Source organism: Salvia splendens, chromosome 5, assembly GCF_004379255.2.
Source record: "Salvia splendens isolate huo1 chromosome 5, SspV2, whole genome shotgun sequence".
Lineage (NCBI taxonomy): Eukaryota > Viridiplantae > Streptophyta > Magnoliopsida > Lamiales > Lamiaceae > Salvia > Salvia splendens.
Genome location: NC_056036.1, coordinates 9963845 through 9979709, shown reverse-complemented (window position 1 = coordinate 9979709; position 15865 = coordinate 9963845). Strand labels below are relative to the sequence as shown.

Sequence of the window (15865 nt, the reverse complement as noted above, 5' to 3'; positions counted from 1 at the left end):
TGAAAAGTGAGATTAGCACAACTCACTCGTTCCATCCTTTTAAGACAAACTCAATCAGAATGACTCAAATTATTAAATTTCACAAAAATATCACGAAATGGTATTTTTTGAAGACATGAAACCTTATAGTATGGATCACTATATTTCAACTTTACTATTTCAAATCATGGATTAAATTTACTACTCAAATTACACATATTTTTATGAACAGAACACAATAACACTTTTCTTCCTTAACGTACATGTATAGTTTAATTTTAACCGAAACTCACTAAGACAAATTTGCGAAATGAAATGAGAGATAGATATTTGAATGATCTCTTAGTTATATATTTCCTCTATCTCATTCTAAGTGGGGCATTTCTAATTCACCACGAGATTTTATATAGTGTTGTTTTGTAAGTAAAGTGAAGAGAATAAATAAAGAGAAAGGGAAAAAGTAGAGAGAAGGGAATAAAGAAAGAGAGAGGGAAAAAGTAGAGAGAAGGGAATAAAGAAAGAGAAAGAAAAAGTAGAGAGAGTGTCGTTTCTATATTTAGTAAAAAAAATGTCATTTAGAGCGAGATATTCCAAAAAGAAAAAAATGTATCACTTTAAATAGGAAGGAGATGGTAGTATAACGAGAGAAATATTTCAAAAACATGGCTAATCGAGGAATAAATTATCATCTAGCATCCGTAATAATTGTAAGAATAATATACACACATATAAAATTGAATATTTTAATATTATGTATTATTATAATTTAATTTAATCATCAACTTATTTAAGTTTCTTATTCCGTCACTACTAATGCAAAGATGTCAGGCTCATATGCAAGCTTCAAGCCATCTCAGATTTCCTAGTAGCCCATATGCATTGTAAGTAGACATAGATTTTTTAGATTGTTTAGTTTTTCATTAAATACAATGTCCACTAATGCATATTGCATTGTAGTGTTTATAATTTTGCATGTTAAGCACCATATGACAGCATGCACATTGTAGTGTTTATAATTTTTCATGTTAAGTACCATATGACAGCATGCACACTAGTGCACCCCTATAATGATAATTAAGATGTTTAAAATAGTTACCGATAAAACATTTCGATTAAAAAATAGATATACATCATTACTAAATTATGGATTAACATATATATAACCATTTTGGTTGGCTATCCACTTCAGAATTTTACGCAGTCTACAGATTTTCACAACGAAACATCTAAACATCTCAGTTTTATCTCCAGATATATATGAAATAAGTCCCCTTTTTTCTTTTGTAATTTTAATTGAGCTGTTTCTTTCATCAAGATTTAACTTTACTATTCTCTGTCTTTCAGGTTTGCCAGGTAAAGGAAAACGAAAATGTTGAATATCACATTATTACTGGAGTGCCAAAATCAGCCCAGAGAGTTTGGTATTGTCCATTTTATTAATTCATTCTTTTGATTATAGCAATTTGTATTTGATCTTCAGTTTTCTGCTTCTTGTGTTGTGTGTTTATTTAGTTTTGTTGCAATTAGTTTCAGTTATGTTAAATTCATTATTGCATTTTGATTCTTTGTTTTTTTTTGAGATTATAGCAGTAAAATTTGTTCCAGAAAGTGCCCGCAATTGGTTGGTAAAATCATAACTGGCAGATATCATTCTTAATTTTCTGTGGTCGTTTTAAGGTAATACCCAAATCCTTGAATCCAAAATCTATGAGCTTTATGGAAAATAACAGCATATCACATTTCTATCAGAAGAATAGTTATATTGGGCGATTGTGATCTAAAGAAATCCAAAATGAGAAGTTGTACTAATTTTTTTTATCAGTCCATCAATATCCCAAGTGACCATTTACTTTTAATGTTCATTCACAAAATTAAATAACCAAACAAGTTGAAATCTAATTAATTCTTCAAAATAAACAATAGATTGATAGTATCCATCCATCCATTAAACATATTGAGTGGACATAAGCTACCAAAGTTTGGAACATAGATTGAAATTGTGTGAAATGATCTACCACACTCCTATTTTGGCTTATAATTTCCATACATGTAATGATGCTTCAACTTTGGGTTATAGATACATGGGGTGTCAAGGATATTAGGAATGCCCAACTCTAATTGGATTGCAATATTATGTTAGGGAAAAAAACCATAGGTCGAATGAGGTAAATACTATATAACTTGTACTCCCTCCGTTCCATAGTAGTGGAGACGTTTCTTTTCGGCATGGAATTTAAGAAAAATTGTGTTAGGTGAGTTAAGTAAAGAAAGAATAAAGTAGGAAATGAAAAAGGTAAAGAGATGAAGAGAGAATAAAGTAAGAGGGTAAAGTAAGTGACAAGAAATGTGTTAACTTTTACTAAAAAGGGAAATGACTCAACTACTATGGAATGTACCAAAATGGAAAAATAACTCAACTACTATTGAACGGAGGGAGTACAAGATTGTTGATTTCAAAAGTAAAGAGAGAGGCATAGCAAATTCTATGAAAAAGGTGACTCTGGTTGCACAGAATACAAGTGGAATGGTGTGAGTCCTGTGTCATCGGAGGAGATTATTTTATAAAATGCGTGTTATCTTTGGTAGTAATGGTGTATTCTAAGTGAAATCTAACTATTATCGGAGAATAGTCACATTTGTTATGTTGACTTTCATGGTAGAAGATACAATCTTTTTTAAAGTATTCCTTTTTTATTAAACAACGAGTTATTATTTATCCCACATCGAACTCGTACCCGAAATACTTATTTTTTCTCACCTATAAAATGGTTTTAAGTTTCTTTCTATTTTTTCCATCTTCCATCTAAAATATTTTATATTTAAGGGTGTGTTTGGTGAAGTGGTCAATCGTAGATGGCGTCGCACGAGGCTTCACAAATCGTTCAGAGACGGTCATTACCAAATGTAAGTGTGCTCATTCCTTCTATTTTATCTTTAGCTTTCTTTCATTTCTATCAATTTCGGTGTGCAGTTCTTTGCTTTCTATTATTTTTTGTTGCTTCATTTCTTTTATTATTTACACCAATCTTTGTGTTTCTTTCGTTTTATTCAATATTATTGAATTGTATAATTTTTTTTGTTAGTTTCCATACTTAGATTTCGTTCTATCAAAGGATCTTGGTTTTGCAAATTGGATAGTCGTGTGTGACTCAACTTTAGGTAGGATTTTACTTAAGTACTACAGTGCTTGAGATGGTGTAAGTCCATTTTATCGGGGGTACCTAGATATTTGGTTTATGGGAAGAGGGCTTAATACAATGTACTACCAATATATTGTGTGTTCCAACAATTCACTCAACAATAAAATAAAATTAAGAAACAAAATAAAATGAGCATTTTATAGATGAATAAATTATGAGTGATTAGTGATTTCAACCTTTTTCTAGAAGTAATTTATTGTGTTTTGCAATGTTAATTATCGATATGCACACTATATGGTAGTTATTGAAATGATGTAATAGTAGGAATAAACAATGCTTGTATTGTAACATTAGACAAACTTGGTTTGCACTATTTTGGTGAAATAGTGCACTGCACTGCACGGAACTAGTGCAAAATAATAATGATATAATAGCAAAATTTTGTACTTTGTTGGCTTATATGATAGTGTTTGAAGACATTACAATCGGTGTTAATCTGATTTCACGTGTTTCCAGATTTTTCCGTCGGTCTTTGCCGACTTGATTCATGGAAGTGAGCCGCAAGATATGGCCCTGCGTGACTCTAATAACAATCTGTGGCACCTCAAAATAGAAAAATTTATTGATGGTTGGTATTTCACAGACGGTTGGGTGAAATTTGTAGAAGATAACAAGCTTCAAAGGGGTGATGTGTTATTCTATCAATCCTCTTCTAAAGGTGTGCTCAATTTCAAAGTCATGAGCTCCTCTGGCAGTGAAGATGTGAGAATTGAACCTCGCAATGCTAAGACCACGAAATTGCGGCCTGTAAAAGTGGAAGTGAAGACTGAGGATGACATTGATGAGAAGCCTCCTAAAAAACGAGACATGGAGAAGGTGTTGGATGGTGAGTTCTACTTCATATTTCCTTACAGTTTCCTATCATGGTGATCTTTTAGTTAAGTGACTCGTTGTGCATATGTTGTTTGTGATTGCACTAGTTGGGGAGGCTGGTACTAGCACGTGCGGAGTGAAGAAGAAGAAGAAGCAGGATTTCTATGGTGAGGAGATTTTCAAACCCGGGGGTATGCGGCTGCCCTTGAACCCTTTCTTTGTGGTGGATGTGAGGGAAAGGAGAGCAAATGAGATGGTAAGTTGATCTAATAGATGCGATATGCCAATTTATATGTCAGCCTTATGAATTTTTTCTTTATGTTCATGTTTTTGGCTGTCGTTACAGTACTTCCCAAAAGATGTGATCAGAGACCACAATATCAAACTCCCAAACACTTTGTTGCTCATGGATCCGAAAGGGAGGACGTTCGAGACAACGCGCAGACCGTGGAAGGATGGTAGAGTGAACTATTGTGGAGGGTGGAAAGCCATCTACCGAGCGAATATGTTGAATGTAGGTGACAAGCTCATCTGCGAGTTCATCGGCAATGGCCGAGGCGTAGGGGATATACATCTCAAGGTAAGTTTATTCCTTGCAGTATAGGTAGAAATAGGTAGGGATGGTGAAACAAAAGACAAAAAACTGTACAAATTTTTAGTTTTTTTTTGTGAAAAGATTAGGACAATGCAATAAGATTGTGTGTTGTAATAGAATTTAGGTTCAATAGTAATTTGTTGTGATACAGAAACTCCAATGATGGATCAAATGCTGCACCAAAATGTTGTGCAAGTGCGCATCTTATTAATTTTAAATTATTTGAATTTTGGTGGCAAACTCGCACAAAATCGGTGGTTTATTGTGTGTGTGTGTGTGTATAGTGTGTGTTTGTGCATGTGCATATTGTGTATGTATAGTGTGTGTTTGTGCATGTGGATATTGTGTATTTATATAATGGTCTAATAATTGTAGCAGAGGAATGGAGAAAACATGATCCGTTTGCGTCGCCGAGCAATCAACTCTAATGTGTGCATTGACAACTTTGGATTTGACTTTCAACGCCATTGTATACCTTTAGTAAATTCACAATTCTCTCATTAGAGATTATATTTTATTCAATGTTGACTTATGGTATCTTAGTTTAATTTTGCCGGCAGCAAAAGAAAAGGAAGAGGTCGGTGTCATAGTATTTTTTATGATTGCTGTGAAACTATATATACACACACACACTCATAGAGGAAAATAAATCAAGAACAACCTTCAAAATTGTGAGTGATTACTTGTTGCTATTTATTCTCTGATCAACAAACAAGGAGCTTCATCAATATCTTACCAAGATGACGGTAATCCATCTTTCTTCATACACATTTTTGTTTGTCAAAATTAAAACGTTATGTAGCTATCATCATTCCATCTCATCTCATAATAGTATCTTTTATCATTCCGAGGGTGAATATAAATGTATGAATAGTGAATTTAATTTATGGACAATAGAAGAATTCATTGGATTATTATTTGGTGTATAATTAAATTTAATCATAATTTTCAGACAACCGAAATGCGTGTGCACATGTGTTGCGCCGGATGTGAGAGCAAGATCAAGAAAGCCCTCCATAAGGTCAAAGGTACTTCCATTCTTTTTTCTAATATCCTTTTATCTTCAAACCTCTAAAAAATACTACAAATTTTAAAAAATACTCGCAAACAATTGGTGATTAAAATATGGATGAAAAATCAGGAGTTGAGGAAGTAGACATAGACATGAGCCTACAGAAGGTGACGGCAAGCGGATGGGCTGATCAAAAGAAAGTCCTAAAAAGCGTTAGGAAGACCGGAAGAAGGGCCGAGTTGTGGCAATTTCCATACAATCCGGAGATGCGTAACCACAATTTCACAGGTCACCACGACCACAATGGAAGCAACTACGGTGGCCCTTCGAGCTTCTACGCGTCTCAAACATCAGGGTCTTCCTACAACTACTACAAGCACGGCTACAACAATCACGATCATGCTCGGATGCACCATAGTGCAAGCTCCACTATATTTGGAGGTCGAACGGGCGATGCCTTTAGCGAAGAAAATCCTCGTGGATGTTCTATAATGTAGTAACTACACAAATTGAGGGAAATAATATAATTTACTGTGTTTTAATTATCGATATGGACACTATGGTAGTTATTAAAATGATGAAATAGTAATAACCAATGCTTGTAATGTATCATTAGACTATTGTGAGGGTGGAAAGCCATATACCGAGTTATACTCGTTGACATGCTTCCTTTGTGCTCGTTAATATGCCCTTTGTGCCATATGTTTTCAATTGCGAACTACTTTTCGTAGGTCATGTTAACATATCCATTTTTCGTGTTTGAAGGGCTTGATAAATATATTGCTATAGTTAAACATATTAAATTTTAATCTGGATTATGATGATAATAAAGAAAACAATGTTAAATACCTAAGAAATGTTTGGTTGACAATGGAAATAGTTTACTTTGCCTTTCTGTACAGATTCAGATGCATCAAGTGTTTATATGGAATAATATTAATCAACTTGGCTGGTGATTTTATGTATACAGAAAATCCCTCCAAGGTTTATTCAATCTCTTCGCCAAAGAGTTTGTCACTTCGAGACCGTTATAACAATTTGAGGAATGTGAAAGTGGAAATGATTGGTGGTGATTGGTACTTCAAAGATGGTTGGGCAAATTTTGCTGAAGATAATAAGATAAAAGGAAGGGATATGTTTATGTATGAGTATTTTTCTCATGGTTTACTTGACTTCAAAATTCATGGAGGCAATGGTTGCTTAACAGAAGGTGCTGGAGGTCGGATTACTCATACACCTGATTGTGGTCCTATCGGTGAAGGACACACACATGAGAATTATGGTAATTAAAGTTTCTTAGTTGGTTTCTTTTCTTCAGATTATCTGTCTGTCCATCAATTTAAACCTTCTATTCGAATCATATGATAACGACATTTATGATTCCACGTCTGAAGAAGAGAATCCAAGGGATGACGATCATATTCAATGGGATCCAGTCACGGATGGTAAAGCTGTCCATATTTTTTTATTTTCTTGAGATCTTGTAGCATCCGAACCCCGTGTTTAATTTCATCCAAAATGTGATGTTAAATTTGTGAAGTTTAGAAATTATGTCAAATTTACAATTTGGAGTACATATTTGAATCCTTCTGCCCAATCAGGTACGGCCAGTTCTAGCAAATCTAAAGCCAAAACAACGCGACTGGTACGGTGCAGAGCTCATCAAAACCGGGTTCATTCCACCGCCCCGGAATCCTTATTTCATGACGAAAAAACTAAGAACCAGAGCTAGTGAATTGGTAAGCATACACACAACACATTAGTTTAGTATATTGATAGAATCAACCCTTTTTTGACCAACATGTTTCTACTACAATGATAGCATATACCCATGATGTGATCAAAAGCTAGATCTGAAACTCCCTCAGAATGTGACGCTCCTCGACCCAATAGGAAGGCAGTTTCCCGCCAAACGCAAGATGTGGACGGATCGGAGGCTGGAAAAGTCTTTGTAATGTGAACATGGTGGACATCAAAGAATCGTGCATCTGCGAGTTCTTGTACAACGCCGATGATCTATGCATCAGTGTAAGCTTCTTTCCCCCAAAATAGCAGCAATGCTTGAATGGAGTGGATTTGATTCTTATTGATGGGTTCACGTTTGTTTAGTTTCAGAGGTATTTTTATGCATTTGATATTCCCGAGTCATTGTTGGGATATGATTTTAGGATGTATGATTTGTTGTTTCAATCAATAAAATGTTGCGATTTTAGTGTTTCCAAGTCTAATGGTTTGCAATCGCTTGAACTAAATGTCAAACAGAAAAAATATCTGAAACGTTTTATAATTTCAATTATCATTGGACAAAATTACTGAATTGGTGATTTGACAATATTTAGTAAATGCATTTTAATACATGATAACCATATAGTATTAATAAGAGATAACTGCACATTAAATCCCAATCTTTGAACAATACTGCGAATTCGAATCAAACTTTTAAATTGCCTTAGTTGAATTTGAAACTCTATTTGCGCAACAGTTGCACTAATTTGTTTAGAAAATTGTGGTGTATATAGAAAATGAGGGTAGTGTGCATCTTGAAATTGTCTTTCAATTTTGAAAACAACATACAAGTTTTCTTTTGGTAACAGACCAAGAGAAGAATTCTTCCAGCCTAGCCTAAACAGGGAATAGTCGAAGCCGGGAATTTCCCCGCTCGTATAGTAGAAGAATGTTGATTAAGCCTCTAGGAGAGTCCAAAATATGCACTTCTAGCAGTATCCCAGTTGACCAATTTGCAAGAAAGGCGACATAAGTATCGGTGTGTCTTTATGACATGCTTCACAGATCTCATTGTTGATCCATGAATGCACATGTGTTGTTGGATTGCGAACCCATACCACATAGGAGAACGTGAGTCGGAAGTGTTGTCCAACCCTAATTAGTTTGAGACCTTTTTGGAGTGAACCAAAAATAAATCCTTGTGGATATTATATAGTCATTCTTAAAATGGTTGGGGGTTCCATGGGTCCCCCATGACCCTCTTTAGGTCCGCCAGTGGTTAAGGCACACGTTTTTCACAATGAAATGATTCAACTTCCTTGTTGTTTAATATTTGTTGCAGGTTAGGAAAATTAAATGAATAACACTAGCATTTAGTTATATTTTAGAAGTTGCAGCAAGTTTGATATTAGTAAGGAAAAAAGTTTGTACGAATTAGGTCAGAGCTTGGAGAGAGTGATCATCAACTCATGTAGCATCTGTCCCAAAGTGAAACAATGATGAAATATAGAAGCTGTTGAAAAGCATGGAACTCTCATTCATTTTCACAAATCTTGAAACGTAAGTAATAAGTACAATTTAAACTATGTGTCATACATATGTGTACTCACTTAGGGAATAGTGAGGACACAAAGATGTTGTACATATTGTGTGTGTATAGTGTGTGTTTGTGCATGAGCATATTGTGTGTGTATAGTGTGTGTTTGTGCATGTGCATATTGTGTGTATATATATATATATATATATAGTGGTCTAATAATTGTCGAACAGAAATGGAGAAAACATGATCCGTTTGGGTCTCACTTCACATGCAATTTTCCAACTATTTCCGTTTCCAATGTTCAATTATATGTATACCTCTGTTTGCTTTTCATGCACAATAAGCTTAGGTATTATTGTTATACGGAAAAAAATAGGATTCTATTCAAATCCTTTTCTCCCCTTAGATTTAAGTTCCTTCTTAAATTGGACCGTTAGATTTGGAGGATGGACGATCCGGATTACATTCCTAGCTAATCATCCCGTAGTTCATTATTTAGTGTATTTCGTGCATTATGAGGTGAATTAGTAATTTCGTGCATTATGAGGGCGAATTAGTTCATTATTTGGCATAATCTATTCATTATTAGCCGATGTGCTTACATTATTTGTCTATGTGCATGCATTATGTTTATCTCTTTTTTTAATTGTCGAATAACAAATGAATAATTGTTTATTCAGAAGTAAACATAATTCATGGAGGTAGGAAAATAATGCAATAACATATGAACGTAATGCAGAGATTATATGAGGTAATGAATAAACAATTATTCCATTTGTTATTCGACAATTAAAAACAGAGATGAACATAATGCATGCACATAGGCAAATAATGTAAGCACATCGGCTAATAATGAATAGATTATACCAAATAATGAACTAATTCACCCTCATAATGCACGAAATTACTAATTCACCCTCGTAATGCACGAAATACACTAAATAATGAACTACCGGATGATTATTTGGAATGTAATCCGGATCGTCCATCCTCCAAATCCAACGGTCCAATTTAAGAAGGAACTTAAATCTAAGGGGAGAAAAGGAGTTTAACACTACCCTAAAAAAATATGTGTATCGTTGTTAAATATACAATGTTGTTATACAAATTTATGATTTCATGTAAGCGTGTAAAGAAATAAAATTGCTAGTATTAATTATTTACGCATTTTTATCTACAAATACATAAATTTTTTAATTATATGGAAAATATTAATTAGAATAAGCAATTAAGTCTAATGTGTATTGGCAACTTGAGATTTGACTTTCGAATTTAACAATACCTCACTTTTTCTTTGTATCTCTCCTCTAATTTAACAATTTAGCATTAAGATTCGTTCAAGTCCCTATTTTTATGGTATGCTTTTAACAAAAATTACTTGCACCAATCAAAAAGCCCATTTGCCAAAGTCTAAATTATTGTTTTTTAACGAAAGAAAACATAATTTCTTGAACTTATAGTCAAGAGTCTAGAGAGTAGCCCATAAAATGAAAATGGGCCTAGAAACTAATTCTATATCAGCCCATAAAATTTAATGTGAATAAACCTAACAATTTTCACAAATCAGTTTTTAAAAAGTTTCTACTTCTCCATTCTCTCCTCAAATTCGCCCTCTGCTTATTTATGCTCATCTCAACCATTTGAATTGTTACAATGCAGATTTGTGGAGAATTTGAAAACACACCACTCACCGAATTTAAAATTTCAGCAAAAACCGGAATAATTTGTTTTTTTTTTGGTGAATTACATCCAATTAATCCTGATTTTTATACTACTGTACAATTGTTTTTCTAAGTAACTACTCATGGACAGTGTGGTTTGATCTAAAATGTGTTAGCCTGGTTTATGCACACATTAATGTAATATAGTAAAATTATTGTCTTGAAAATATTTAATTTCTAGTTTTGTAGCACTTGTACCATAGAAACACATAGCCTAAAAATCTATAACCAATAATGAAACTCATCATCATGAACAAGTTGATCCATTTTTGTGACTCCTTCAACCCTTGTCGGATCAAGAATCCATGGCCATAGATCAAGCACTGACCTTCAATTCTCTCCATGCATTTGGCCCTTCCCTCCTCCCCTCCGAACTCGTTTATGACGAAGCTCTCGTAAGGGTACTTGAAAACGCTCAAATACTGCATAAAATTCCAGCATTTCGGTATGGAATCGGTGGTGAGAAAGTAGCCGGAGAAGAGGAAGAAGGCCCCCATCACTCCAGCGGTGAGCGACATCCCTGTGATGAAATCCGGCACCAGAACACTGCAGCACGCGACGAAGGAGTTGGCCATTAGTATCACCATCCACACTACCATAGTGAAGTAAAGATAGTGTGAGATATTTCGAGTCAGCCCCACAATCCAATACACTGGTGTTGCGTATAATAGCGCCACTATGAGGAGGAAAGGGAGGAAGACGAGAGTGTTGGCCACCATGTAGGAGGAGATCCGGTATGCTCCCCGTGACGTCTCCCTCTCTAGAATCCTCCTCTCTTGTAGGAAAATCGGCAGAGCTTCCGTTGTTGTAGAGATCAGAAATGTCAGAGTGAAGGCGAAAAACCCTACTTGGTTTTGCACCTTCTTTCTCTCATTCTCACCAAATGCATCAATGAAGATTGTGCCTAGCACAATTCCTACTAATAATGACTGGATTGTTTTCGCCGCGAATAGTTGCTTTGTTCGTAAAATGTTTCTAGCAAATCTCTGGCTGAGGATGAAAACCTCTTCCAGATGAGAATTGCAGTAGAGGTCATGCTTCTCTCTTTCATGATTATTAACCAAGAAATCATCCTCATCAACATCAACATTAATCTGTTTCTGTGCCTCAACATCTTCAACTCCAACACCTTCTTCTTGCTGCAAAGCTTCATTAGCTGCATCAATTGCGAACTCAAGCACGTTGACGCGGCAAGGAATGACGTGACCGGCCGCCTTGATCCGCTCCTCGAGAAACTCCAGAGAGCCGTTGTGCATGACTGATCCGTTGCTGAGCAATATAACATGATCGATCAAGTCGAGAATCCGGAATCCGGGTTGATGAATGGTTACCACAATCGTCTTGTGCTGATTCTTGGCCATAAATTTGAGCAGTGATATGACGTGGAGGGCCGAAGCGGAGTCCAGCCCCGACGTCGGCTCATCCAGGAGCAGAACGGAGGGATCATGCACTAAATCCACTCCGATCGACACCCGCCGCTTCTCGCCTCCGGAGATTCCCCGGCTCGATTCGTCGCCAACTCGGACGCCGCTGATGTGCTCCAGCCCGAGCTCCTTGAGCAGCTTCTGCACTCTGGCGGCCGCCTTGTCGCGGCCGGCCTTGAGCCGGAGGCGGGCGCTGTAGGTGAGCGTCTCCTCCACGGTTAGGAGAGGGAAGAGGGCGTCGTCTTGTGTGACGTAGCCAGCAACCCTTCGGAAATGGTCCGGGTCCATGACCCGGTGGTTGACCAGAACACTGCCGGAGAGTCTGGCCGGGATGATCATCCCAGCTAGAATATCTAGCAGTGTTGTCTTGCCAGCCCCACTGGGGCCGGCAATCGCGGTCAGGTGCCCAGGGTTGGCGTCACAAGTGACGTCCCTGAGGACAAACTTGGACCACTGGCTGTCCTCGACGAACAAGGTCGAGGGCAGCCAGTTGTATGTTGGGGACAATTTGTAGGAGACATTTTCGGTCTTGAGCTTGTAGTGAGTAATTTGTTGGTGGGAAATAATGGGTGGCTCCATTGGTAAGGGAATGATTGGAGGGAGAGAGGTAGACAAGGAAGATGAGCTAATTCTTGAAAATGAAGCCCTTTTTTATAGGTAGTGAGAGAGGTGTATGAATGCATGCAAGTGTATTTATTTCGTGACGCAGTGCCTTATTGCACTTCAAACGGTTGAGATAATGTTTTTTTCTTAGTCAATCAGATGAATCAGAAGCAGTAATAATCATGTGGGCTAGCTCAAGTTGAATTGTCCCACTTCACAAGGTGATTTTTATGCTTGCTAGGTAGGTAGAGAGGGGAGCTAGCACATGAAATGTTGCATGGTAGTTATTGAGTCGTTAGCATAACTATTGTGATTAATTTTTGTATTTAATGATTTTTGCTCTAAGTATTTGGGTTGGATTATCAACAGTATTTCTATAAATGAACTGTGACCAGAAAATTCTAAATAATTGAAGAGCAAACTAAATTCATATTAACATAATAAATGGAATTAAACTCACGAATATTTTCTTTAGGATTCTCTATCAATAAAATGTTACACTCACATGTTTCTTTTGGGGTCTCTCTCGATGAGGAAGGGTGTCTCGACAAATATTAGTGGCACGATAATTTATAAACAATGAAAAGCATCCACAATATGACTGTCCATAAAATGGTTATTTTGATAATTGAAGATATAAGTGCATGGATCACAAGTGCTGTGTTGTGTATTATATAATCTAACTATGAGAAGTGAATTAATAACTGAATTGACGTTACAGTTCTGTTTGTAAAAATTCAATAAAATAATCCTTATGAATTACTATTTCTAAAAGCTAAAATCAATGTGCCTATATTTATGAAATCATTCTTAGTCGATTCGAACTGTGTCGCATCATCACCATCATTATCTACTCTTCCGAAGCCCTAGCATTACAAATTGATATTACCAATGTCAAAAGTTATACTCCTAATACTTTTAATATATTAATTTTCATAATATCATTTAATATGCAGGGACCAGCATTACTACTTTTAACTTCGTATGTTGATTCACTATAACCTAGGCAACTGCAATTATAATTGAAAACGTTTGTTCAATTTTTTGCCAAGAAAATTATTTTGCAATTAGACACGTGTACAGTCGTTTCGCTTTTCATTTTATATAATACTACTACTACTAATAATAATAATAATAATAATAAAAGAGTTAAATATTCATAGTTTATGGCCAAAATTATGGGGTATGTTTTTTGAAAATGATGGAAACTTTGGTTTTATATACTTGTATTAAAGATTTTTATTCTTAAACAAAGTTTCAATTTAGACTTCTGATCAAGTATTGAACGTCATAAAAAAAGGTTAATCTGCTCTCGAATCCACGGTGGATTGCAGAATAAATTAATCAAAACAAGCAATTGGCGTTTTAATATTTTTTTTACCTTAAGAATAAAATTAACGAGGTTAAGAGTTTATTGTTTCGAATTACGGGAATTTGAGGATTTTTTTGTTAAGGGACTCCATCTAATAGTAGAGTTTAAAAAGAAACACATTAACTGAAAATTTGAAACACAACTAGCATTGAGAACTAAATTTGGAACTGAGAATATATCCTATAACCCCAGCTGCAGTTTAAAATATCCTATGAACCGACTCCCCACAAAAATCCACTCGAAAAATTTTCCGCTGCATTTCATGTGGGTAATATGACTGATTCGAAGGGGTGGATTTTTTACTGTGGGGCAACTGACACTATGACTCCAGAGAAAAATGATTTTGTTGATCTAAGTTGTGAAGTCGATAAATCTTATATTAGAACTGCCAATGGGGAATTGATTACAGTTGTTGGATCTGGAACAATTGAAATATCTCCCACTCTTCGTCTCAAGAACTGCTTATATGTTCCCACTTTATCTCAGAGACTAATGTCTATCAGTCATGTCACGAAGGAATTGAATTGCACGCTCCTGATGCACCCTGATTTTTGTATCTTGCAGGATATTCAGACGAGGAGGATTCTTGGGCGTGGCACTGAGAAGCAAGGACTCTACTATGTGGACGAGATAGCTCAAACTGGTAGTGCGATGCTGGCTCACGGATCCACGAAACAAGAAACTTGGCTTTGGCACCGAAGACTAGGACACCCCTCCCCGGGTTATTTTAAACTACTTTTCCCGAACCTTTCTATTCCTGCTGATTTTTCCTGTGCAACTTGTGTTTTGGCCAAGAGCCACAGACAGTCTTTTAAACCTACGAATACTCGAATGAATTCTATGTTTTCCTTAGTGCACTCTGATGTGTGGGGTCCAGCCCCAATTGTGGGTGGAAATGGTTTTAAATATTTTGTCATATTTGTTGATGATTGCACTAGGATGACGTGGGTCTATTTTTTGAAACACAAGTCTGAAGTATTTGATAGATTTACATCCTTTTTCAAGCTAATCCAAACACAGTTTCACGCTACTATTAAAATCCTTAGATCTGATAATGGGAGGGAGTTTGTGAATACTGCCATGACCCAATTTTGCACAGAAAAAGGTATCATCCACCAGACCACTTGTCCCTATACACCCGAACAGAATGGGGTAGCCGAACGAAAGAACAGAACAATCCTTGAAATGACCCGAGCCTTGCTGATTGAGTCCAAAGTCCCAAAATTCTTTTGGCCCGAAGCAGTTGCCACTTCTATCTATCTCATGAACCGACTCCCCACAAAAATCCTTCGAATGAAAACACCCCTCGACACCCTATCCAGACTTGCCAAAATTCCCGACCAACTAAACCTTTCACCAAAAATCTTCGGTTGTACTGTTTATGTTCATATCCCGAAACATGAGAGAACCAAATTGTCCCCATGTGCAACTAAATGTGTCTTCGTAGGGTATGGGTTAAATCAGAAAGGATACCGATGTTTTGATCCCATCACCAAAAAGGTCATCACTACTATGAACTGCAACTTCTTGGAAACCGAATTCTTTTACCAAACCCACCTTCATAGTCAGGGGGAGAGTGATCCAGGTAGTACTAGTGACTATCTAAGTTGGGTTGTGCCATTGTCAAGCTCTTCGATTGAGGAGCCAACAGAACCAGTTGTCACTACCGCCGAGCAAGTCCCACCACAAGAGTCAACTCAGCCACTACCTCAAGCTCCCCCTCCGATGATATCCGAGGTAATACCTAACTCAGAGCAGCCTTCTGTACCCATTTCCGCTAACCCAGTTGAAACAGAACCTCAAGAGGAGGAAAATGGCATCGATGGAGATACTGGACGATATATACTTCCACAACGAAGTACAAGGGGGATACCGCCGAAG

General features: G+C 36.4%; 2 protein-coding genes across 2 annotated transcripts; one reads left to right on the top strand and one right to left on the bottom strand.

Annotated features, from left to right (window-relative positions):
* Nucleotides 1–2865: 2865 nt before the first annotated feature.
* Nucleotides 2866–6260, top strand: LOC121803303 (B3 domain-containing protein REM22-like). The gene is made up of 6 exons (XM_042202983.1): nt 2866–2883; nt 3636–4005; nt 4100–4248; nt 4339–4572; nt 5540–5615; nt 5729–6260. The coding sequence occupies exons 2-6, from the start codon at nt 3687–3689 to the stop codon at nt 6094–6096; spliced, it is 1146 nt and encodes a 381-aa protein (XP_042058917.1). The 5' UTR covers nt 2866–2883; nt 3636–3686; the 3' UTR covers nt 6097–6260.
* Nucleotides 6261–10755: 4495 nt separating this feature from the next.
* Nucleotides 10756–15407, bottom strand: LOC121803767 (ABC transporter G family member 10-like). Its single transcript, XM_042203377.1, has 2 exons — nt 15313–15407; nt 10756–12655 (listed from the first exon to the last, which is right to left on the bottom strand). Exons 1-2 carry the CDS (start codon nt 15405–15407, stop codon nt 10756–10758), a joined length of 1995 nt encoding a protein of 664 aa, XP_042059311.1.
* Between the last annotated feature and the right edge of the window lie 458 nt (nt 15408–15865).

Bases quoted from the DNA above. Each gene is read 5' to 3' on its own strand.
- LOC121803303 (XM_042202983.1), top strand. From the start codon at position 3,687: ATGGCCCTGCGTGACTCTAATAACAATCTGTGGCACCTCAAAATAGAA. The intron at 4,006-4,099 runs GTGAGTTCTACT...TGATTGCACTAG, and splicing joins CATGGAGAAGGTGTTGGATG to TTGGGGAGGCTGGTACTAGC. The intron at 4,249-4,338 runs GTAAGTTGATCT...CTGTCGTTACAG, and splicing joins AAAGGAGAGCAAATGAGATG to TACTTCCCAAAAGATGTGAT.
- LOC121803767 (XM_042203377.1), bottom strand. From the start codon at position 15,407: ATGGGGACAATTTGGTTCTCTCATGTTTCGGGATATGAACATAAACAG. The intron at 12,656-15,312 runs GCAAGTCTGGAT...CCTATAAAAAAG, and splicing joins TTAGTTGGTCGGGAATTTTG to GGCTTCATTTTCAAGAATTA.